At 46.9% G+C, this 25,236-nt stretch overlaps 1 protein-coding gene across 1 annotated transcript in view; it reads right to left on the bottom strand.

The window, feature by feature from the left end:
* Positions 1-25,236, bottom strand: part of LOC127636651 (fibrillin-2-like) — a 169,052-nt gene that overhangs the window by 72,046 nt on the left and 71,770 nt on the right. Inside the window, 6 exon segments of the mRNA XM_052117306.1 lie at positions 4,033-4,083; positions 5,446-5,583; positions 5,950-6,069; positions 6,877-7,002; positions 8,572-8,697; positions 14,501-14,554. Of these exon segments, the coding sequence (XP_051973266.1) occupies positions 4,033-4,083; positions 5,446-5,583; positions 5,950-6,069; positions 6,877-7,002; positions 8,572-8,697; positions 14,501-14,554 (615 nt within the window).

Below are 25,236 nucleotides of genomic sequence, written 5' to 3' on the forward strand. Positions count from 1 at the left end.
CCCCTCTCTTGGGCATGATAAAATAAGGGCTGTAAAATCCTTTGTGTGTCTCGGCTAATGGGACGGGCTCTACAGCTCCCTTTGTCAGAAGGGTGGTGAACTCCACACGAAGGACCGGGGTATCCTCGCCCAACACCGCAGGGGAAAGGAAGCCAGTGAACCTGGGTAGCCATCTGGCAAACTGAATCATGCAGCCGAGATGGGTCATCCCGATGAGTGAGGGACTGGTGAGCACTTACCAAGCTCCTAGCCTCTGCACTGATGCCACCAGGGGGACGATTGATGTCATCATGCAGAAACCAATCATCCAGCCCCAAACGCTCATGGCAAGGCGGAGGTTTCTACTCAAGCCCGATGTTCAAAACCACTCGGGTAAGCAGTGCTGCCAACTCACCGTCCACTTCGTCCTGAGCTCCACCGCCCGAGAGTGGGAGCTCAGTAGACTTGTCCACTTCCGAAAGTAGGAGCCCACCCTCTGATGCTGCGACTGAAGAATTAACAATTCTGTGGAGGCAAGCCATAGATCTAGTAGGGTCGGAGAGAAATAATCAAATATAATTTGCATAAAGCAAAAGCTTATGCATCACACCTCCAGCCACCACCACAAGAAAATCATCCTCCTTTCTTTTCACGGCTGCTAATGGTTGCAGGGCAAGACAGAACAATAATGGGGAAAGAGGGCAACCCTGCCGGAGTAATCCAGAGTAAAATAATCTGAAAATAATCCATCCGTTTGTACAGCGCTACCAGGTGTCTATAAAGTAACTTAATCCACCCAATAAAAGTATTCCTGAACCCATACATTTCCAAAATCTTAAAAAGATAATCCCAATCTACCATATCAAACACCTTTTCGGCATCAAGTGAGATGGCAGCAACCAGAGTCTTTATTGTTCGCCACTGCCCACATGGCATTAATGAAATGCCTAATGTTATCAGAAGAGATACGGCCTCGGATAAAACTCACCTGATCTATATGTATAAAAGATGTCATAACTTTACTCAGTCAGTTAACCAAAATGTTTTACAATATTTTTACGTCTAGCTGGATCAGGAAAATTGGACAGTAACTCTTACACTTGCTTGGATCGTTGTCCTTTTTAAGAATCAGACTGATCCGGGCTTGTGTCATAGTTGGCAGAAGCTTTCCCTTCTTTAATGATTCCATATAAACTTCTAGCAAAATTGGAGCCAGTTCTGTGGCATAAGATCTAAAAAATTCAGCGGCAAAGCCGTCTGGCCCCAGAGCCTGCCTGTAGGCAAGGCCTGAATTACCTCACCAAGCTCCTCTAAGGTTATCTCAGTCATCAGTTTAGGAAGTTCTAATGGTTCCACAAAGTTTCTAATATCCTTTTCAGTAGACGAAGATGTGGAGCTATAAAGATCAAGATAGTATTCTTTAAAATCATTATTAATATCAATGGCTGAGTTAAATATTTCACCACCAGCAGATTTCACTGAGGGAATGGAAGAAAAAGACTCTGATGGAGGGAACGAGACTATGTGTTGAGTGAAGCGACACTAGGGGACTTCTTTGAAGGCCTCGGTTACCTCTGAACTTGAGAAAAGGCCAATGAGAAATTATCAGACAGAATTAGCATGTCCCTCCCCCGGACATACGGGTATAAAAGGAGGGAATCATCTGTCCATTCAGGTTTTGCAGGAGCCAAGAGTAAGGTACGGCCATAGCAGTGCCTCGGTTTCATCGTCGTGGCCAGGGGGACACAACGTCTCATTCCCTCCATCAGCGAACGGAGGTTACAACAGTAACCTAGACGTTCCCCGTCTGTCGATCACTTCGACGTTGTGACTAGTGAAGCGACACTAGGGGTCCTTATTCAATCACGCCATGCGCTAAACCATGTACATGCGCTGCTGATGCAGGTGCGGGCAAGCAGTTGCATGCCAAAGTGACAGGCTGCATCAGACTTCACTTACCCCTCACCAACGCCCCATAAAATCATCATAAACCTTTTAGGTTCCGGCACCCCGAAGGGGGGAACAAAGCTATGTGCCAAGCATGGGATCAGGCCACCCCAGCCGTGCCTTTTCTCTCTCTATGTTTCTCGCATAGGCTTAAAGCGGCTGGGGCCATCTTAACGCTATCACACAGATCAGGAAAGGCGTTCTTTTCCAACTCCTATTCTTTCAAGGGGAAAATACCCAGCGGAGACCACCACCTGCCCTGGCTGGGGGAAGGTAAAGAGTGGCGAAATACTTCGAATGGGTTTAAAAGAAAAACTGTAGAAAAACTTCATCTCAGCTGGAGGGACAGGCTCTATCGCGTCTTTGAGTAAAAGAGTGACGATCTAGGAACACAGGGTGTTGGCGTCTTCGCCGTGCACCGATGTAAATGAAAATACCTTTAAATGAAGATTCTGCTTACCAGCTCCGGAGCAAATGTCTCGTTCCCTGGGTCATCCGTCTCAGGAAAGCTTGGGAGCCTTCCAGGTCCTTGAGAACTTTCGGGAAACAGGGGGTGTGCACTTCCTGTGGGGCAATCGATGCTGGGGCTGAGAGCTGGGCCCAGGTTGAGGCGGAGCTGCCTGACATTTGGAAGCCACAGGAGGATGTCCTCATCGAGCAGATGGAGCACGGCCCGCATTGGTACGGCGGCGGTTCATGATGTGGGAAATGGCCTCCATTTGTTTCTTCACCGCTGAGAACTGCTGGGTGAAGTCATCAACGGTGTCACCGAATAGACCGAACAGGGAGACGGGGGCGTTGAGGAAGCGTGCTGTATCTACATAACAACTCTTGACCAGGTTCAGCCACAGATGGCACTCCTGGACATGAGGGTGGCCATCGCCTGCCCGAGTGTCAACGATGTGACCTTCGTGGCCCTGAGGGCGAGGGTGGTTGCAGAGCGTAGTTGGGAGCCTTCCAGGTCCTTGAGGACGTTCGGGAGACGGGGGGTGTGCGCTTCCTGTGGGGCGCTCAATGCTGGGGCTGAGAGCTGGGCCCAGTTTGAGGCGGAGCTGCCTGATGTTTGGAAGCCGCAGGATGCCCTCAGCAAGCAAGACGTAGCATGGCCCGCGTAGGTATGGCGCAAGTTTTTTTTGTCAGCATTGCCGACATGTTCAACATCTCTCGCCGCATTTCCCACACTTCTCCGACTAAATCGACTCCCTGGCTCGCGACCTTGCTCGTGACTTGACACTTGGGACATTTTCCCTAGCGGCCACTAGAGGTTGCTAGAAGAACTAAGACTTGTAGTTTGAATTTCTGTGTTTTCCTTCTTGTGTCTCTGTTCCTGATTCATTCCCTGATTGTCATCTCAGTTTCTTTGTTTATCAAAAATGTTTTTTATTAAAAAGCCTGCATATAGATCCTTTTTCTCTCGCCTCATTCCTGCAATCTTTACAGTATTTCTGTGTGGATTACTTGTTTTTTCAGCTCATGTCAACATGGATTGCTTGTGAAACAGTAATAATATGATTCAAGCTTTGCAAACAACTTGAATGATAGGGCAGTTAAAATCACTTGGACATATTGTAAAACAGCAAGTAAACAGTTTCATTCATGAATATTTCATGTCATGAGTGTTTGATAGTTTATGGTGCTGAGTGATAACAGTTGTGCTTGAGATGAACAGTTTCATATATTTGAATGCAATGTTTGGATGTGTGTTATGTGTAAATCCTGACATTTAGATTTATAATATTGTGGGATTGTTCATTCTTTTCTGATTTAGTTTTAAATATGGCTGATTTCAAATGAGTTCGTTTTCATTGACATTTAAGGAGGTGTTAGGCCAAATGGCCTAGAGACAGGGTGAAAAAATGATCATATATTACTAAATTATAACTGTTTTGGTGCAAAAAACTTTATCAAACATTATCAGTGGACCTAAGGGAAGATAAAAAACTATATAAAATAAAAAGAGCATTTCATAACACCTTATAAACAGATTTCTCTTAACGCGGTGTTGCTCAGATGATGCTAATGTGCAAAACCATCAGAGAATTTAGTGAAAATGAGCTCATGTTTTAAACTCACAGCAGTTTTCACACAACATTATGAAATTCTCACCTTCACATGAAACACCTCTTGATTGAGCAAATCCTCGTTCACATACAGGATCTGTGTGCATGCACAATCACTTTAGTATTAATAATCCAAATTTAAACAAAGTGAACAACACCCAAAAATCACTAGTGTGTTCATCACTCAATATCAACACTAATTTTAGAGATAAATACTGTTTCTCTCTCAATAATGGACATAAAAATAAAGCATTCTGACATGGAAAAAGGACATTTCAATAGGTTCTAACAGAAAAAAATGATTCTATTGAAAAAAAAAAACACACCCATCTATTTAACCCAGTGGTTCTCAACCTTTTTTTGAACAAACGCCCCCTGACCTCTTCATGATCCTCTTAACGCCCCCCCCCCCCCAAAACAAAAACACTTCAGAAATACGATTACAGCCAAACAATTGCAACACTGATACCTGAAGCCTGAGTTTTTGGTAAAAAAAAACTGAAACTGAAGTTTCTTATTGTATTTAAACTACATGTAAAAGCCTCAAGTTGAGTAATATAGTGTTTGGAAAAAAATGCAAAAACACATGGATTGTTTGAAAGGTATTGTAAATGTATTTAGAAATTCAAACAAATTCAGGCTCACACACAAATTTTTTTAAGATGAACCAATCACGTGAACAATAACGTAACTAACCTAAATGGCCAATGAAAAAGCAGCGGTCGTTCACAGCACTCAATTAGGCAATATATACTAGGCTTCAAATTTGAATAGCCTACAAACGGTCATTTGATTTCAAATGACGAACAAAGACGACAACAGCTCGGCCACCTGAACTGAACCGAAGAAAAAACGACGTCAAAAACAGCCACTTTTTTAAATTAATTACGGTCATTAGTGTGAGCCTTGAGCACTAATTATGCGCCTAATTATGTATTCAGCGTTATGTACAGAAAAAGCCGGTGAAAGCGCCTCTATTTTGCGCTGAAAATTCTCCGCCTCTTAAAAGCATGTGTAACTTAGGAAGCGGCTCTCCTGGCATATCCTCCTGGTGAAGTGGCAGCAGTAATCCGAGCAAGATGAAGACATAGGCTAAGGAGAAGAGCTGAAAAGATTTTTGCGCAGGCCGCCTGTTGAGTACCTCTGAGTAACGCCCCCATTTGTGCCTGAGCCCCCCTCTCTGCTGCCTCGTTCACACCGCCCCCCAACACTGTCCAAACGCCCCCTAGGCGACGGTACCGCCCCCGTTGAGAAACGCTGATTTAACCAATACATTGTAAACATTTTCAAGCATATGTATAGCATGATGGGCACATTTTAATGAGGTCAGGTTGTAACTCAAACATATAGATAATTTACAGTAGTACTCTTTAGTAGTGCTATTTTTAATAGTGTAAAGTACTCTTACTACAGATAGTACAGTAGGCAGCACTGTATGTAGTAGTGTATATTTTCATACCGGTTTGACATGGTTCACATGGACTGCCCCAGCCCGCTCCAAGCGTTGCACAACACTGTGACCTGAGCGTACTGCCATTTATATTGACTTCACAGCGGCCGCTCCGAAGTGTTAACCAACATGAGCCCTTCAAACTATCTGTGAAAATAATCCTTCCCTCAACACACACAACTAACACATCATAAAACAGACAGGAAAAGAACACAAAACACTTTCCTTGTTTTTTTCTGGAAAGGTACATAACCTTGATAAAGTATTTCCAGCATCAATATTGCAGTACAAAGGCAAAACACAGTAGCTACACATTTTGTAGCTGCAGAGTTGCTGAAGTTACTGTGTTTTGCCGTTGTAGAACACATGCGTGAAAGATAAAATTGAAATAAATGTTTTGTTAGTGCAAAATGGAAAGCAAAATTAGACATTTCATATACATATGTTTATCATGATTTTTTCTCCACTGTGGTTTCCGTGTATTCATGTATGTATTTTAACATGTACATTTACCAACACATATAAGTCCAGTGGAGTCCAGTTTACTTCCTAGTGAGCACTCGCAGGAGAAAGAGCCTCCGCTGTTCTTGCACACTCCATTAATACACGGAGCACTCGCACACTCATTCACATCTGAAGAAAAACAACATTGAAATATATTACTTATGTATAATTGTTCAAGTTCAAAAGGTCAGCAATATAAAAATCAATATTTCTATTCAATATTGTTCAACACTGTGCCACTGACTCTCAATCTACACTTGACATGTTTGGACATGTGAGGTCTTGCTGATTTCAGCTGGAATACTGGAATTTACAATGTGTTTCCACATAAATACACCTGAAAGCCATGCTGATCGATTGCTTTAAGACTACACAGGAAACACAGCTTCCCCGTACAGTTTCATCCAAAACGAGTCATGAAGTGTGCAAACAAATAATCTACAGTGTAAAGATCCTGAAAATGACTCTTGGAACATTTCAAGATTTTATTGAATAAAAGTGTAAAATATCACTCATAATCTGTATTTTTTTAATGTAAAAAAAGGTCCCTTGAATTCAGTGGATGCAAGGCCCATAAAGCGTGTTTAAATGGGAGTCTATGGCAGATATCTGTACTGTACCATTAGCTTTTCAGTGAAGTAAAGATTGATTTTCATTTAACAAGAGTCATTTATCGTGTGTCTCACCCGGACGCCATGCTTCTCTAGTCTATGGGAGCTTCATGCGCTCTAATTGCATTGGATCTGCATCTAATAATTTATTGGATATTGGGATTTCAATAAAAATATTTTTTCCCATTTAGAAGCCCAGCTTCTGTACATGATGATTGCTTGAGCTCTCAAATGTTCGGACTTTACAATAATTGAAACAGAGTTTTCAGGTGTCACCTTCTAATGTAAGAACATGCTGAACAAGCTGTAATATGTGAAAACTGACCCTCACAGGTCTCTGTATCATGCCTGAAGTTGAATCCAGCAGGACAGGTGCAACTGTAGCTGCCTGGAACATTCCGGCACAGTCCGTTATCACAGAGAATACTGTTCACTGCACATTCATCAATATCTGCAGACCACAAACACACCACAAACACTGAGACACAGAAATGTGTCTTATAAGAGCCAACTTTATATTCATGGAAAACAAAGGCTTCTGAAAGGGATTTTTACTAGGAATCAAATCACAATGGTAAATTCCACGTTTACTCTAATATAGTAAATGCTGGTGTTAGACAGAATAGAGACAGTGGTTAAACATCACTGCTATTCTATAGCAGACTATTTTTCAGACTATTACAATAAAACGTAATAATATTCATGTACATGACAAGTGAATAAATGTAATGCAAACATGACATTTCTCTTCATAAAAGGAGTCATGATGGAGAATCAAAGTGCCCTTGATATTTAGACATATAAGAGGTAATTGTACAATAAAAACATACTGTACATTTCAGAACTCAAAACTTTCCAGTCTAAAAAGAGTTGAGAAAAAGAGCATTTATAGTTGCCACCCAGCTGAAACGTTTCGTTTTGAAATCTGTCTGTTCGTGACATCACAAAATATTGCTCATTTGTATTTACACATCCCACAATGTGCGTCATCGCACCCTTAGCCCCGCCCACTGGTGCAGTTAAAGTCAAGAGAGCACGCCTTGTGTGGCTAATTATTCCATAACACCAAAGGGGACCCACCTGGACTGGATTAATTTCTATATAAACATGGACTACACAGACTCGCCGTCATGTATCTCGCTACTTTTAAAAGATGCGGTGTCAAGTTATAACTCTTTAAGTTATAACTTTCATTCAGCTGCTGCCTCTTGTTGTTTTGAGCACAAACACATCATGGACACGTTAATAATTTTTAATTGTTGGTGTATATAAACATGAACTAGATGGACGTCTTTGACCGGTTCTGTGTGTTTCCGGTGATGTGCACCTCAGTGGGACTACAGTATGTGTGTGCTTCATTTCAACGTGCTTTGGACTGTGTGTGTGTGTTTTTTGGCTCATGTCAATGTGGATTGCTTGTGAAACAGTCATAATATGATTCAAGATTCGCAAAAGAAACTGTTATTGAAGAATGGGACAGTTAAAAACACTTCAAAAATGCAAGTAAACTATTTAATTCATGAATATTTCAAATGTCATGACATTTTGATAGTTTATGGTTCTGAGTGATAACAGTTGTGCTTGAGATTAACAGTTTGTAAACCCTGAAATTTATTTTTATAATGTTGAGGGGCTTGTTCATTCTCTTCCAAATGAGTTTGCTGAATTTGAGGGGCTGCATAATGTTATTCAATCACAACAGTGAGCATTTTCATTGTAAGGAGGTGCTTAGGCCAAAACTGAGCATTTCAGACAGAGGGCCAAAAACAGGGTGGAAAATGATCATTTAGTACTAAATTATAATCTAAATTATGAACAAAATTTAGTGCAAAAATACTCTTATAACATTATCATTGGACCTCAGGGAAGATAATAAAACTATAAAAATAAGCACTTCATGACCCCTTTATTTATAAAAAATAATTCCAATATGCCTTTGTCTTTTGTACTACATCTTATATCTCAGTGATTATTATTAAAGGGTTAGGGTTAGGGTTATTATTATTAAAGATGTTCTCACCCACACAGTTCCTGCCGTTCTTCACATTTTTATATCCAGCGTGACAGATGCATCGGTAACTCCCTCTAAGATTCTCACACACTCCATTAAGACAGATATCAGCCTCCTGTGTGCACTCATTAATGTCTGTTCCATGAGAATATTATCAAGATATAAACATGATTAGTTTAAAAGTTAAAGACAACAGTGTGAACAATATAGGAAACTGTGGAAGGGCGGAGGGCGGGGCCGGGTCGTGATCCTACACACTCGGTCCCGTATTAGGCTAATCAAGCCTCCCGAGAGGGATAAAGGTCGACTGCAGAGGATTGTGCGGGAGAGAGAGATAGTTTACGGACATGTCCGTCATGTGTGTTTGTTTACTGTTTAAGTTTTATATTAAACTATTATTTGTATCTTCAAGCCGGTTCTCGTCTTCTCCTTTCCATTGATCCCTTTACACTGGTGCCGAAATCAGGGAAGGAGGAGGGATACGCCAAAGTAGAGTTCTCGCAACTACGTCCACCCCAATGGAGCAGCCACGGCCATCTGCCGGGGGACGAGGAGCCTAGCCGCCTGGAAGAGGACGATGGCCGCCGACCGAGAGGGGAGAAGGGGCTCCTAACCGACCGCCTGGAGTGGTCAGGGCCGCTGCCAGGGGCGCAGGAGTCGCCTACTGGCGCTGAAACACAACAAAGTTTAAGACCACCGACCGCGAGCGGGGAGGGGCTCGCTGCCGACCACCTGGAGCGGGAGAACCGCTGCCAGGGGCGGGGGAGACCCCTTCTGTTCCCCGAGAATGCGGCGGGGCATTCTGTCCGCCAGGGGCTGGAGGTCTGCCTCTGATCCGCCCGGAGAGGCGCGACTGTCGTCCGATAGAGGGTGGAGGAGTGGCCGAGGAACAAGCTACGGTGTATCGGAGAACTGGCGAGTAAGAGGTTTTTTTTTCATCTCTCTCTCTCTCTCTCTGTCAGAGCTTAAAGTGAAAAAAATTGCTGAGCCTGAACTTTTTTTGGGGGGTGTTTTGCAGAGACGGACTTATCTTCAAATGGAACCATTTATTTTTAAGTATTACGGCTGTATCTTAATGGCATCTTTTTATTAATGAAGGCCAGTATCACTGATATTTTATTTAGTATACTAAATTTTAGGGTTATAAAATAGTCCATAATGCATAAATTATAAATTAAATTCGATTAATCCTTATTAAAGCTACAAGCGTTCTTTAGTCAAAGAGTAGTTAGTAGTTTTCTCTGTTCCCTTTGTTCTTTGGTTAACTTTACTGACAGACAGAATTAGTGGCTACTGTCACTTTAAGATCTACAGCTGGTGACAGGATCTCACGCGTCTCATTCTCTCACTACTCTTTACTTCCATTTAAGATTTTATTTAACTCATTTAAAGTTAATAATGATTGATTCTTGTGAGGATACTCGACAAAGCGGACATTTTGGCATAAATGTGTGTGTTATTGTTCGTTCAAGCGCGAAAGAGAATTCGATACTGGTTCGCGACTTTTTGTGCCTCGTGTGTGTGTGTGTGTGTGTGTGTGAGGAGGACATTTACTGAAGTGCGTTCTCTTTTGTCTTGTCAGCACATTAATGGTTTAAAGCATTTGGTGGACAAACTAATAACTAATAAGAGCTAAAGAATGACAAAGAACGGATGCAGCGTTAATTGTGTTAAATATTTTAATACATTAAAGCTGGACAAAAAAAAAAGAAATCGCATACGTTAACGTTGACAGCACTAAAGGTGCGTTACACACTGCAACGTTACTTGTCATACATTGCTGACAGAAAATAAAGCGGTTTAAAGTGGACTCGTTTTCATGGTAGGCCTACACATAATGTTTTTTTAGTAAGCTACACAGAATGTTCTACATTAAATATTTAACTAACAGTCTGAAGTTACCTAGCAGCAGTGTATGTTAATGTTAGCCCAGTCAACGTAAGGCTAACATCAAAAGGTGTAGACAGAAAATATGATTATGCTGACCTGAGCTAATTTACGAAATCAACCAACTCACATCTCCTTTCTTTTCATCCATGATGACATTAAGTCACCTAATGTTGTTTCTGGAGTTCTGCGCTCCATGCTTTCACCGACGACGCTAACGTGAGGTATGGATCTCAAATCACACTGTTGCCAGGACCCGCCCTGCTTCTGATAGGCTTGTGACGTTAGTTAGAGCTGCGCTCCTCTCATATGATTGGTAGGTGAAATCAATTGAAAATATTAAACCGCATTCAAGTTCCCAGTTTCAAATGCAGCCGCGGGTATCGCGGCTCATAATGGAAGCGGCGACTCGTTTTTTCCAAGCGCGTCCGCGCCGAAAGTGCGTCCGACTGTAATTTGCAGCCTGATTAATAAATTTTGCCTGCGCCGGAGGCCGGACCTGCCCTCAAGCCGGAAATCTGGCCCCCGGCCGGAATACTTTAAGCCCTGCTCTCTCTATCTCTCTTTTACATTTTTTTGTTTTTTGGGGGGTACTGCACTGTTACAGGAAGTAATTTGGTTCTCGTCCAGGTAGACCGGGATGACCGGCAAACGGGGCTTAGGGCACGGCCTCCCCCAGGGAAATGGGGGGGTGTACGTCATGCTGGGGGCTCCCCAGCCTGAGAGAACGAGGGAGGAATGTAGCAGGGCGGAGGGCAGAGGGCCGGGTTGTGATCCTACACACCCGGTCCCGTATTAGGCCAATCAAGCCTCCTGACCATTGATCCCTTTACAGGAACATTGACTGCAGCTGAACAGTTGAATGAACACAAAGAGTAAATGACATAATGACAACTTCTCTGGTTACTTAACTGTAACCCCTGTTCCCTGATAAAAGCGGAACGAGATGCTGCGCTGATTTAGCACTTTGGGAACATCTTTAGGAGTGACCAGCTGTGAATATGTGTGCAACACATCAATGAAATTGACTAGACATCATCAGGATGCACCGGTACAGGGGCTATAAACAGATGCGCCACAGGTGCATTTTTGTCTGGTATTTTGTCTGAAGAGCAGTCCTGGGGCATCCTCAGTGCAGCAATGAAGCGCAGCATCTAATTCCGCTTTTGTCAGGGAATAGGGGTTACAATTAAGTAACCCGAGATGTTCCCTATCAAAAAGCTACACTTTAGCGCTTTGGAAACGAGAATACCCACGCCGCCACACTGCGGATGTCTGGACCCTTTACGGTTGTTTAGTTGTGCTCACAAGCGTACGAGAGGTCTCAGACATGAGCTTGTGATGTTGACTCAAGGACATAAGAGTGGCATGAACATCCAAAATATAAAATCTTATGAATGTGTGTGGAGATGACCAGCCTGCCGCATTACAAACATGTTTCAGAGGGACACCTCTGGCCAAAGCTTTAGAGGAAGTGACCCCTCTGGTAGAGTGAGCCCTGATACCTCTGGCAAAGCTTGTCCGCGTGCCTCATAGGCCAAGACAATAGCATCCCTCACCCAATGTGACATTGTTTGCTTGGTGCTTTGTTACGGCCCGCGTAACAAAAATATTTGCCCTGACTTACGCCACTGCGCTAGCGCGGTGGACGTAAGTCTGAAGGGACACAGTCCGTGAAGACTTTCCTGATCTGGCGTTGTAAACGGCGGGGAGCAGAAGACTTCGAGAGTGACCGGATGTACACTCGAGAAAGAAACCTTAGGCAGGTAGTCAGGATGAGGGTGCAATATTGTTTTAGCCATTCCTGGGGCAAAATCTATGCAGGATGGCAAGACAGGCAGAGCCTGCAGATCCCCAATTCCTATAAGAGAAGTAATTGCCATAAGAAAATCCATCTTGAGAGTCAGAAATTTATCAGACGCTGACTCTTGAGGTTCAAAGGGGGTCTCAACAAGACCCTCAAGGACTATTGCTAAGTCCTACGAAGGGATCCTGGTCCTAGCAGGAGGTCACAATCGCATGGCTCCATGAACGAAGCGAGCATGCAGAGGATGTTTCCCCAATGGCATCAAGGCATGTCAAGCCGATAGAGCGGCCACATAAACCCTGAGAGTGGCGGGGCATGTGCCTGCTGATAATTTTCCCTGCAGAAAGTCCACAACTGAAGCAATCTGGCAGTTAACTGGATCTGCATTATGTACACTGCACAATATTTCAAAGACATTTATTGGCTTAACTTCTAGTAGAGGGAGACCTAGCACGTAGAATGGTCTCGAAAACTTGAGGTGAAAGCTCATAACCCTGCAAAACCGTCAGGGCTTTCTCTTCTTGGAGATGACGGTCCTGAGGTCTTGCTTTGGGGGCTGCTGAGGTCGACGAGCCGGTCCCCTGTCTCTTCAAGGGGGAACGCGATTCGCAACGCTCTATTTTTGAGCCTCCCTTCTAGAAGGACCAGGGCGGGGCTGGGTGGCCGACGGCCCCTCCCCCTGAGTGCGGCAAGGAAGGAATTGCCCGAAGGCTTCCTCATGACTTTTCGCCTCTTGAAACCTGGTGATAACTGTGTTCATTGAGTCACCAAATAAGCCAGAAGGCGAAATCGGGGCATCGAGGAGGAACACTTTGTCCTTGTATCTGATGCCCGAAAGGTTTAGCCATAAGTGTCTCTCCATGCTGACCAAAGCAGCCATAGACCGGCCAATGGCGTGAGCCATCTGTTTGATCGTCCGGAGAGACAGATCTGTGGCACGACGAAGCTCTGCGAAAGCCTCTTCGTCGGCCGTACTGCCCGCACTCAAGTCCTTTAACAGGTCAGGCTGGTACGCCTGCAACACTGCCATAGTGTGCAGGGCAGCACCTGCCTGACCTGCTGCCTGCTAAGCTTTCCCCACAAGTGTGGAGGTGGTCCTGCATGGCTTTGTGGGGAGAGTGGGTCTCTTTAGATATGATGCCAAGCCAGGCGAGATATAACCCACAAGTGTCTCCTCTACCGGCAGCATCACGGAATACCCCCATGCCTCAGCACCCATGATAATCGAATATGTCGACGTCGAGGGCACGAAGACACAGGAAGTTGCTCTTCATCGAGGTCATCAAAGAAGGGAAGGGACTGATGTAGCGTTGCCTTCCTTTTGCCACCAGACAGAAATCTGTCTTCCAGTTTTGGGTCTCTTGTTTGCATGGCAAATCTAACTGTAGTCTGGCCACAGCCTGAGTAACCACCTCGAGTAATTCCTCAGCCGCTTTATTATCGTGCGCGGAATGCTCAGAGGTGGGAAGCTCGAAGTCCGCAGACTCAAGAGATTCGCGCCGGAGCGCACTTCAGGATCACGAGAAGGACCGGCTGGATCTGGGGAGAGAGCGAGCGATAGGGACGGACCCGTCTCTCGCTCCTCAGCCAGATCCATACGAGAGCCCCATGATGGAAGAGTGAGTGCTGCCTCTCGGAAGTAAGCGAGAGGAGTGCGAAGCATTTTGACTGAAACAGATTGCAATGCTTGCACCCGCCCTGCCCCAACGCAAGAGCAGCATGCTCTTCCCCCAAACACACAAAGCAAAACTGGTGTGTGTCCGTTTCAGCCATAGAGCGTAAACACGGGAACACATACCACTTGCTTTGTTTATCAGTCATAATTGAAAAAGAATAGGTTTTCTGCACACTGCCTAACAAATTCTAACTCCTAACAGAGGAAAGTAGAAAGTTTTTGACAGAATTGAGAAGCACAACACACACACAGAGTGGTCTGAAGACAAAAGACCTGACGATGCGCCTGTGGCTCATCTATTTATAGCCCCTGTACTGGCGCATCCTGATGATGTCACCGGCGGAGGCTATACATTCTAGTCAATTTCATTGACGTGTTGCACACATATTCACAGCTGGTCACTCCTAAAGACGTTCCTAAAGTGATAAATCAGCGCAGCATCAAAGTAGCTTTTTGATTGGGAACACAGTCATACTGAATATATAATAATAATAATAATACTGTAATGCATATGTACACAGTTGTTGCTGTGATCATAAAGAGAACACAAGGCTCTGAATCACAATCACCTTTTCCATCAGCGGAGAATCCAACTCCACTCGGACACAAAGCCTGAAACTCAACTAGAAGAGCAAGTGAAATAAAAAACAATACAGCAAATTATAATCAAATGTACAAGTCATTTGTTTAATTATATTACCTTGTCTATCAACATGACAATGCAGAATCTGTATGTCATAATATGTTGAAAAAAAAATATTGAATGACATTTGCATGGAGTGTACTTGTGACGTAGGTAGGCAGAGGTTGTGGATCTATGTGCAGCTTTATTAACAAAACAGGGGAAAACTCAGGACAAAGGGAAAAAACAAGGAAACCTAGTACAGAGCATAACACATGCAAGAACTAACAAGGAACAAGGAAACTAAAAGGGCTTATATACAAAAAAGGAACACCTGGGGAACAATCAGGGAAGGAGAACTAATCAGGGGAAAACCAATCATAAAAAGAAACTAAAAGGACTACAAAAACCAAACAGAAAACAGGAACTAAACTAAACTTCAAAATAACAGTACAAAAACAAAAGACAACAGAGAACATAACAGAGCCCCCGCTTTAAGGAGCGGATTCCAGACGCTCCAAAAAGTAAAAACAAAACAAGGAAAACAAAAAACAAATTGTCCAAGGGGGCCAACAGGCAGACCAAGGGGGCACAGGGGTCAAACAGGCAGTCAAAGGGGGCACAAGGGGCAGACAGGCAGTCCAGGGGGGCACAAAGGGCAGGCAGGAGGTCTAAGGGGGCACAGAGGGCAAGAACAGGTTCAGGTGGTCTGGGAGCTGGCCACAGGGCAAGGGTAGGTTCAGGAGGCCTGGGAGCTGGCCACAGGGCAGGGACCAGTTCAGGAGGCCTGGGAGCTGGCCACAGGGCAAGGACAGGTTCAGGTGGTCTGGGAGCTGGCCACAGGGCAAGGACAGGTTCGGAGGACCTGGGAGGAGGCAACTGGACAGGGACTGGGTCAGGGGGCCTGGGAGGAGGCCACAGGACTGGAACCGGGTCAGGAGGCCTGGGAGGAGGCCACAGAACAGGGACCGGGTCAGGAGGCCACAGGACAGGGACCGGGTCAGGAAGCCTGGGAGGAGGCCACAGGTCGGGAACAGGGTCAGGAGGCCTGGGAGGAGGCCACAGGACAGAGGCCGGGTCAGGAGGCCTGGGAGGAGGCCACAGGACAGGGGCCGGGTCAGGAGGCCTGGGAGGAGGCCACAGGACAGGGGCCGGGTCAGGAGGCCTGGGAGGAGGCCACAGGACAGGGGCCGGGTCAGGAGGCCTGGGAGGAGGCCACAGGACAGGGGCTGGGTCAGGAGGCCTGGGAGGAGACCACAAGACTGGGGCCAGGTCAGGAGGCCTGGGATGAGGCCACAGGACGGGAACAGGGTCAGGAGGCCTGGGAGGAGACCACAAGACTGGGGCCAGGTCAGGAGGCCTGGGAGGAGGCCACAAGACTGGGGCCAGGTCAGGAGGCCTGGGAGGAGGCCACAGGACGGGAACAGGGTCAGGAGGCCTGGGAGGAGGCCACAAGACAGGGACTAGGTCAGGGGGCCTGGGAGGAGGCCACAGGACAGGGGCCGGGTCAGGAGGCCTGGGAGGAGGGCACAGGTCAGGGACCGGGTCAGGAGGCCTGGGAGGAGGGCACAGGTCAGGAACCGGGTCAGGGGGCCTGGAGGGAGGCCACAGGATGGGAACAGGGTCAGGAGGCCTGGGGGGAGGCCACAAGACAGTGACTGGGTCAGGGGGCCTGGGAGGAGGACACAGGACGGGGACTGGTTCAGGAGGCCTGGGAGGCGGAACCGTGGAAGGCCCTGGAGGCGGAGCCGAGGGAGGCTCGGGAGGCGGAGCCGAGGGAGGTGGCGCCGTGGGAGGCTCAGGAGGCAGAGCTGTGGGAGGCTCAGGAGGCAGAGCCGCGGGAGGCAGAGCTGTGGGAGGCTCAGGAGGCAGAGCCGCGGGAGGCGGAGCCGTGGGAGGCTCAGGAGGCAGAGCTGAGGAAGGTGGCGCCATAGGAGGCTTGAGAGGCTTGAGAGGCGGAGCCGTGGGAGGCTCAGGAGGCAGAGCTGAGGGAGACTCGGGAGGCGGAGCCGTGGGAGGCTCGGGAGGCAGAGCTGAGGGAGGTGGCGCCATAGGAGGCTCTAGAGGCAGTGACCTGGAAGGCTCTGGAGGCAGAGCTGAGGGAGGAGGAGCCAAGGGAGGTGGCGCCATAGGAGGCTCTAGCGGTGGAGCCATAGGAGGTGGAGCCGTGGAAGGCTCAGGAATTGAAGCCATGGGAGGCTCGAGGGGCGGAGCCCTGGGAGGCTTCGGGGGGTGGAGCCCTGGGAGGTGGAGCTGTGGAAGGCTCTAGAGACGGAGCCCTGGAAGGCGGTGCCCTGGGAGGTTCGGGAGGCGGAGCCCTGGGAGGCTCGAGAGGCGGAGCCGTGGGAGGAGGCGGAGCTGAGGGAGGTGGCGCCATAGGAGGCTCTAGAGGCGGAGCCATAGGAGGTGGAGCCGTGGAAGGCTCAGGAATTGAAGCAATGGGAGGCTCGAGGGGCGGAGCCCTGGGAGGTAGAGCCGTGGAAGGCGGAGCCCTGGGAGGTTCGGGAGGCTCAAGAGGCGGAGCCCTGGGAGGCTTGAGAGGCGGAGCCGTGGAAGGCTCAGGAATTGAAGCCATGGGAGGCTTGAGGGGCGGAGTCCTGGGAGGCTCGAGGGGCGGAGCCCTGGGAGGTAGAGCCCTGGAAGGCTTGAGAGGCGGAGCCCTGGAAGGCTCGAGAGGCTTGAGAGGCGGAGCCCTGGAAGGCTCGAAAGGCTTGAGAGGCGGAGCCCTGGAAGGCTCGAGAGGTGGAGCCCTGGAGGGCGGAGCCCTGGGAGGCTCGAGAGGCGGAGCCCTGGAATGCTCGAGAGGAGGAGCCCTGGGAGGCTCGGGAGGCGGAGCCCTGGGAGGCTCGGGAGGCGGAGCCCTGGAAGACTCGAGAGACTTGGGAGGCAGAGCCCTGGAAGGCTCGGGAGGCGGAGCCCTGGAAGGCTCGGGAGGCGGAGCCCTGGAAGGCTCGGGAGGCGGAGCCCTGGAAGGCAGGTAGGCAGAGGTTGTGGATCTATGTGCAGCTTTATTAACAAAACAGGGGAAAACTCAGGACAAAGGGAAAAAAACAAGGAAACCTAGTACAGAGCATAACACATGCAAGAACTAACAAGGAACAAGGAAACTAAAAGGGCTTATATACAAAAAGGAACACCTGGGGAACAATCAGGGAAGGAGAACTAATCAGGGGAAAACCAATCATAAAAAGAAACTAAAAAGGACTACAAAAACCAAACAGAAAACAGGAACTAAACTAAACTTCAAAATAACAGTACAAAAACAAAAGACAACAGAGAACATAACAGAGCCCCCGCTTTAAGGAGCGGATTCCAGACGCTCCAAAAAGTAAAAACAAAACAAGGAAAACAAAAAACAAATTGTCCAAGGGGGCCAACAGGCAGACCAAGGGGGCACAGGGGTCAAACAGGCAGTCAAAGGGGGCACAAGGGGCAGACAGGCAGTCCAGGGGGGCACAAAGGGCAGGCAGGAGGTCTAAGGGGGCACAGAGGGCAAGGACAGGTTCAGGTGGTCTGGGAGCTGGCCACAGGGCAAGGGTAGGTTCAGGAGGCCTGGGAGCTGGCCACAGGGCAGGGACCAGTTCAGGAGGCCTGGGAGCTGGCCACAGGGCAAGGACAGGTTCAGGTGGTCTGGGAGCTGGCCACAGGGCAAGGACAGGTTCGGAGGACCTGGGAGGAGGCAACTGGACAGGGACTGGGTCAGGGGACCTGGGAGGAGGCCACTGGACAGGGACTGGCTCAGGGGGCCTGGGAGGAGGCCACAGGACTGGAACCGGGTCAGGAGGCCTGGGAGGAGGCCACAGAACAGGGATCGGGTCAGGAGGCCACAGGACAGGGACCGGGTCAGGAGGCCTGGGAGGAGGCCACAGGTCAGGGACCGGGTCAGGAGGCCTGGGAGGAGGCCACAGGTCAGGAACCGGATCAGGGGGCCTGGAGGGAGGCCACAGGATGGGAACAGGGTCAGGAGGCCTGGGGGGAGGCCACAAGACAGTGACTGGGTCAGGGGGCCTGGGAGGAGGACACAGGAAGGGGACTGGTTCAGGAGGCCTGGGAGGCGGAACCGTGGAAGGCCCTGGAGGCGGAGCCGAGGGAGGCTCGGGAGGCGGAGCCGAGGAAGGCTCGGGAGGCGGAGCCGAGGAAGGCTCGGGAGGCAGAGCTGAGGAAGGTGGCGCCATAGGAGGCTTGAGAGGCGGAGCCGTGGAAGGCTCAGGAATTGAAGCCATGGGAGGCTTGAGGGGCGGAGTCCTGAGAGGCTCGAGGGGCGGAGCCCTGGAAGGCTCGAGAGGCTTGAGAGGCGGAGCCCTGGAAGGCTCGAGAGGTGGAGCCCTGGAGGGCGGAGCCCTGGGAGGCTCGAGAGGCGGAGCCCTGGAATGCTCGAGAGGAGGAGCCCTGGGAGGCGGAGCCCTGGGAGGCTCGGGAGGAGGAGCCCTGGAAGACTCGAGAGACTTGGGAGGCGGAGCCCTGGGAGGCTCGAGAGAAGGAGCCCTGGAAGACTTGGGAGGCGGTGCCCTGGAAGGCTCGGGAGGAGGAGCCCTAGAAGGCTCGGGAGGCGGAGCCCTGGAAGGCTCGGGAGGCAGAGCCCTGGAAGGCTCGGGAGGCGGAGCCCTGGAAGGCTCGGGAGGCGGAGCCCTGGAAGGCTCGGGAGGCGGAGCCCTGGAAGGCTCGGGAGGCGGAGCCCTGGAAGGCTCGAGAGACTTGGGAGGCGGAGCCCTGGAAGGCTCAGGAGGAGGAGCCCTGGAAGACTCGAGAGACTTGGGAGGTGGAGCCCTGGAAGGCTCGGGAGGAGGAGCCCTGGAAGACTCGAGATCCTTGGGAGGCGGAGCCCTGGGTGGCTCGGGAGGCAGAGCCCTGGGTGGCTCGGGAGGCGCTGGGACGGCCGAGGCTACAGGAGCTGGCTCTGGGACGGCCGAGGCTACAGGCGCTGGCTCTGGGACGGCCGAGGCTACAGGCGCTGGCTCTGGGACGGCCGAGGCTACAGGCGCTGGCTCTGGGACGGCCGAGGCTACAGGCTCTGGCTCGCTGACCGTGGCAGGCGTGGGCTCTGGCTCGCTGACCGTGGCAAGCGTGGGCTGGGGAGCAGAAGCCTTTCCTCTTCTCTTCCTCCTCCGGGCGGACGGAGCTGACAACGCTGGCTCTGGGATGGACGAGGCTGGCAACGCTGACTCTGGGACGGACGAGGCTTTAGGCTTGTTGGCCGTGGCAGGTGTGGGCGTTGGCTCATTGACCGTGGCAGGCGTGGGCGTTGGCTCAGGAGCAAACCTCTCCAAAATCATATCCACGTACTCAATCCAAGTGTACTCACCACTCTCCGGCAACTCCTCCCATCCATGGGCAAGGAGGCCGATCTGGTAAATGGACTTTAGGTGTCGGTCCGCATAACCAGTGCATCTGGCAATGGTGCAAAACATATGTGAGTATTCGATCAAAGGGAGGTTCGCCCGGCTCAACTGGAGGAAGATTGCTGCTAGATCCATCTGAGGGTTAGTTCTTCTGTGACGTAGGCAGGCAGAGGTTGTGGATCTATGTGCAGCTTTATTAACAAAACAGGGGAAAACTCAGGACAAAGGGAAAAAAACAAGGAAACCTAGTACAGAGCATAACACATGCAAGAACTAACAAGGAACAAGGAAACTTAAAGGGCTTATATACAAAAAGGAACAAACAAGGGAATAAGGAACACCTGGGGAACAATCAGGGAAGGAGAACTAATCAGGGGAAAACCAATCATAAAAAGAAACTACAAAGGACTACAAAAACCAAACAGAAAACAGGAACTAAACTAAACTTCAAAATAACAGTACAAAAACAAAAGACAACAGAGAACATAACAGTACTTACTTTTTTCACAACACTGTAACTTAGGACAAACACTTCTTCAGTAAAAAAAAGTATCTACTGTGAAATTTAAAGTATTTAGCCAATGGGTTTGACACTTACAGACTTAAACTTGTTGTTTGATCAGACTCAAAGGGCTTGCTAAAACCTGTGAAAGCTATAGTTTAATTCACTGTGTCTAACAACCGTTGTGTATTGACCTGTAAAAAATGTGGCAAATGAAAAAGGGGAAAATTCATGGATAAATTATATGCATGCAGTGAAATTACAGAGAACCAAATTACAAATGAGAAAATGATACCCCATTTACATTTCTGTTCAACTCACCTACAACTTTAACATCATTTATAAGTGAAAAAGAAAGTCAAATAAATATCAGATTGAGGTATGCATAGCTCTGGGGAAAAGGACCATTTTAAAGAAAAAGATGAACTTCCTGAGTATAAAGATATTATGTAGTAAAATATTTCCCTACACAGCTGAATTTATGTTTGGCTTTTTATTACCATTCACTAATATTTTTGAAGAGATATTCACTGTACCACTAGAGAAAATAAGAACAAGGTTATATACAGAAAGAATATAAATTAGGGCTTTATTTTCGTGACTGCTACACAACGCTGTGCTCAATGTCAGTTCTTATCTAATTTTCATGAGAACCCTAATTCTAAGAAAAAAAGGAGAAGAACCTCTATATAAAATAGCATTTGACCTAACCCATTCAAGTTATGCACAGGATATTTTGCAAAACAACTAAATCATACTTAGTGCATACACTCACCTAAAGGATTATTAGGAACACCATACTAATACTGTGTTTGACCCCCTTTCGCCTTCAGAACTGCCTTAATTCTACATGGCATTGATTCAACAAGGTGCTGAAAGCATTCTTTAGAAATGTTGGCCCATATTTATAGGATAGCATCTTGCAGTTGATGGAGATTTGTGGGATGCACATCCAGGGCACGAAGCTCCCGTTCCACCACATCCCAAAGATGCTCTATTGGGTTGAGATCTGGTGACTGTGGGGGCCATTTTAGTACACTGAACTCATTGTCATGTTCAAGAAACCAATTTGAAATGATTCGAGCTTTGTGACATGGTGCATTATCCTGCTGGAAGTAGCCATCAGTGGATGGGTACATGGTGGCCATAAAGGGATGGACATGGTCAGAAACAATGCTCAGGTAGGCCGTGGCATTTAAACGATGCCCAATTGGCACTAAGGGGCCTAAAGTGTGCCAAGAAAACATCCCCACACCATTACACCACCACCACCAGCCTGCACAGTGGTAACAAGGCATGATGGATCCATGTTCTCATTCTGTTTACGCCAAATTCTGACTCTACCATCTGAATGTCTCAACAGAAATCGAGACTCATCAGACCAGGCAACATTTTTCCAGTCTTCAACTGTCCAATTTTGGTGAGCTCTTGCAAATTGTAGCCTCTTTTTCCTATTTGTAGTGGAGATGAGTGGTACCGGTGGGGTCTTCTGCTGTTGTAGCCCATCCGCCTCAAGGTTGTGCGTGTTGTGGCTTCACAAATGCTTTGCTGCATACCTCGGTTGTAACGAGTGGTTATTTCAGGCAAAGTTGCTCTTCTATCAGCTTGAATCAGTCGGCCCATTCTCCTCTGACCTCTAGCATCAACAAGGCATTTTCAGCCCACAGGACTGCCGCATACTGGATGTTTTTCCTTTTCACACCATTCTTTGTAAACCCTAGAAATGGTTGTGCGTGAAAATCCCAGTAACTGAGCAGATTGTGAAATACTCAGACCGGCCCGTCTGGCACCAACAACCATGCCACACTCAAAATTGCTTAAATCACCTTTCTTTCCCATTCTGACATTCAGTTTGAAGTTCAGGAGATTGTCTTGACCAGGACCACACCCCCAAATGCATTGAAGCAACTGCCATGTGATTGGTTGATTAGATAATTGCATTAATGAGAAATTGAACAGGTGTTCCTAATAATCCTTTAGGTGAGTGTATATTCAAATACCAAAATGTTTTTTGCAGGTCACTTGCATTTGCTGTGTTTTAGAAAGCAATCCCTTCCCCTCCCTTTCATCAAACACTGCCTGCTTGCCTGCTTGAGGAGTGAGTGAGATGCATATGCATGTTCTTGTATATCTCGCTCAAAAGCTTTTAAACATTAACTTAGTCATTTATCTTAGGTAATGTTACTCTTGACAAGATTTCTGAGATGTGCACAGTAAACGAAGACTGCAACTGTAATCTGATTAAAACTTAAGATCACACCGTGCGCATTTTCATTCATAAAGTTTACACTTTAGTCATTAAGTTCACAGACTCATCATTGTGTTGTAAATTTAGGTATGTTTGTATAAAATATAGCTTTATACTTGAGCTGGTTGAATAATGATAATAAGTCTAACAATTATTATTTTCCTGAGCTGCACACAATAAACAGAGACTGCAACATGGCCATACGATTTAATCTTGAAATCACTGTTCACATGTTTATTAATAAATTCTATATCTCTTACACTTTATTTATAGTATAAGTTACACTTGCTTAACAGATTCACCATTGCATTGTCATTTTAGTCATTTTGAAGCCATTACTCGTGCTTTCCGAATAAGGGCACATCACTAATGGAAAGCAACAGTTTAGCAAAATGATTTTACTTTCAGGGCTTGATTCATGACAAATCTTATATTTGTCTAATGTAATAGCTAATGACTCACCCTTTTAATTAATTTGCAAGATACCATGCATTAATAAACCATATAAATCATATAAAAGTGATGCAGGTGAATCCACTTTTACTTATTCACGGTACAACTGAAAAAAGTACGAAACGTTTGCCTTACTTGATTGTGTATTTGTTTTAGTCTGGCTTCTTCCGTATTTTGTCTCCAACTTTAATATGTGACATGCAATAAAGAATGCCCTTCTTGCCTGATTTGGATGTAGGCAGCACGTGCTTGTGATTAATACTGCCTTCACATGCTTTTTATCGTAAATGCTAGATTCCTTCTTGGAAGTTGCAAATGAACAACCTTCAAGTCATAATTACTTTGTCACTGGACACGGTCTGTCCAGCAGAGGGGAACCTAGAGCACAAGTCCTTCCACAACTTCCTCCTAATTTCCTGTTCATTATTAGCTCAATGATATCACCTGTGCCTGGCTTTTTAGAGTGTGTGTGTGTGTGTGTGTGTGTGTGTTTGTGATTTACGAGGACAATTTTGTAAGTTACAAATTAGTAATTACAAGGTTATTATGCTATAAATGTGATTTATGAGGACATTTCTAGTGTCCCCATAATTCAAATCGCTTAATCATACTAAACAATGTTTTATTGAAAATGTAAAAATGCAGAAGGTTTTCTGTGAGGGTTAGGTTTAGGGGTTGTGTTAGGTTTAGAGGATAGAATCTATAGTTTATACAGTATAAAAGTCATTATGTCTATGGAAAGTCCTCATAATGATAGGTAGACCAACATGAGTGTGTGTGTGTGTGTGTGTGTGTGTATAAGACCTGCTTTTGTTTGTATCTTTGCTCGGTCTTGAAGTTCTTTTGCTTAGGCAGATCTTTTGTAAATGCCTGTTTGACCTACTTTTGATTACATTGACAGACTTTCTTCCATATATTTTGACCTTCTTGTTTGTGCTATGCTTTTGGACATGTTTTGCCAGCATCAAGCCATTAAGGATCTGTACTTTCTTCAGCCCTGCTTTTGATGATTGATCTGTTGTGTTTATTCAAGAAGAACATTAAGTAAAGACAGTCTGTTTTCCCCAAGTCCTGCCTCTTGTGATTCTCTAAAACTTGGATCCACACAGCTCCTTATCATAGTGGTTAGTCCTCTGGGTTGCCAGCAGCACACTCTGGGCCCCAGTCCAAGCCCCAGTCCTGACATACTTTAGCTTTTGAAATCTATTGCGTTCGACTGATGTGGGATCCATGTACCTAGGTATCAGTGTAAGTCCAAGATGACAAAAACAAAATAATACTGAGTGCATCTTTAAAGTATTCCGTTAGCTTGTTGGTTAGTGAGAAACCACTCCAAATTATGCAGTGCGTGCATGAGACGTGGAAAATCTACTTGATTTAAAAACTACCACCTTGCTAATTAGAAATGTAGTAAAGCTGATAGCTTTGCTATTTTAATTCCATTTGGATAAAATTGTAATCAGTCTCTCATGTCAAGATTGTTGTAATAACCATACTATGAAGCTTACATATTCCAGTTAATACAGCAACTTTTGATCCCCATAAACGCAGTCTGCTTGGCTCCCCCGTATATGTCCCATGGCCAGTGGAGCTAGTAGTGGAATTTGATGTAGCTCTGAGTGGTATCAGACATGTGGTAGGTAGGAAGAACAACTTAAGCTCCAGACCCGAATGGGACACTCTATAGGCCTTTAAGAAGGCAGGTGTCCTAGCAGTGTGGAGTATGCGTCAGTAATTCGGGAGTAGATCCAGTCTGCAAATGGAGACAAGAAAGACCTCCATGGATCAGTTTCACACCAGCTGATCAGCTATGCACAAGACTTTTTTCCATGTACCAGAGTGTATTAGGAGCTTGGTAGACAGTTCCTATGGAGACCTGAAGATATGTCGCATGACACAGGAGTACAAAACTGGTTGGCAGCAACTGGAAAAAGGAATAGTGATGGGATGTTCTCTGATGATCTTTCCCATCTTGTTCACAGCAGCATTTGAAGTCATCCTATTTGGTGCAAGATAGATGGCCCGAGGATTACCTGCTCAGTCTGTGTGAGATTGCCAGCTCTGCGCAGCTATATGGATGATGTCACAAGCATCCTCTAGTCTGTTGCATGTACAAACCAAATCTTGAAAAGGCAGTATGA

This window comes from Xyrauchen texanus, chromosome 44, assembly GCF_025860055.1.
Source record: "Xyrauchen texanus isolate HMW12.3.18 chromosome 44, RBS_HiC_50CHRs, whole genome shotgun sequence".
In the NCBI taxonomy this organism is placed as follows: Eukaryota; Metazoa; Chordata; class Actinopteri; order Cypriniformes; family Catostomidae; genus Xyrauchen; species Xyrauchen texanus.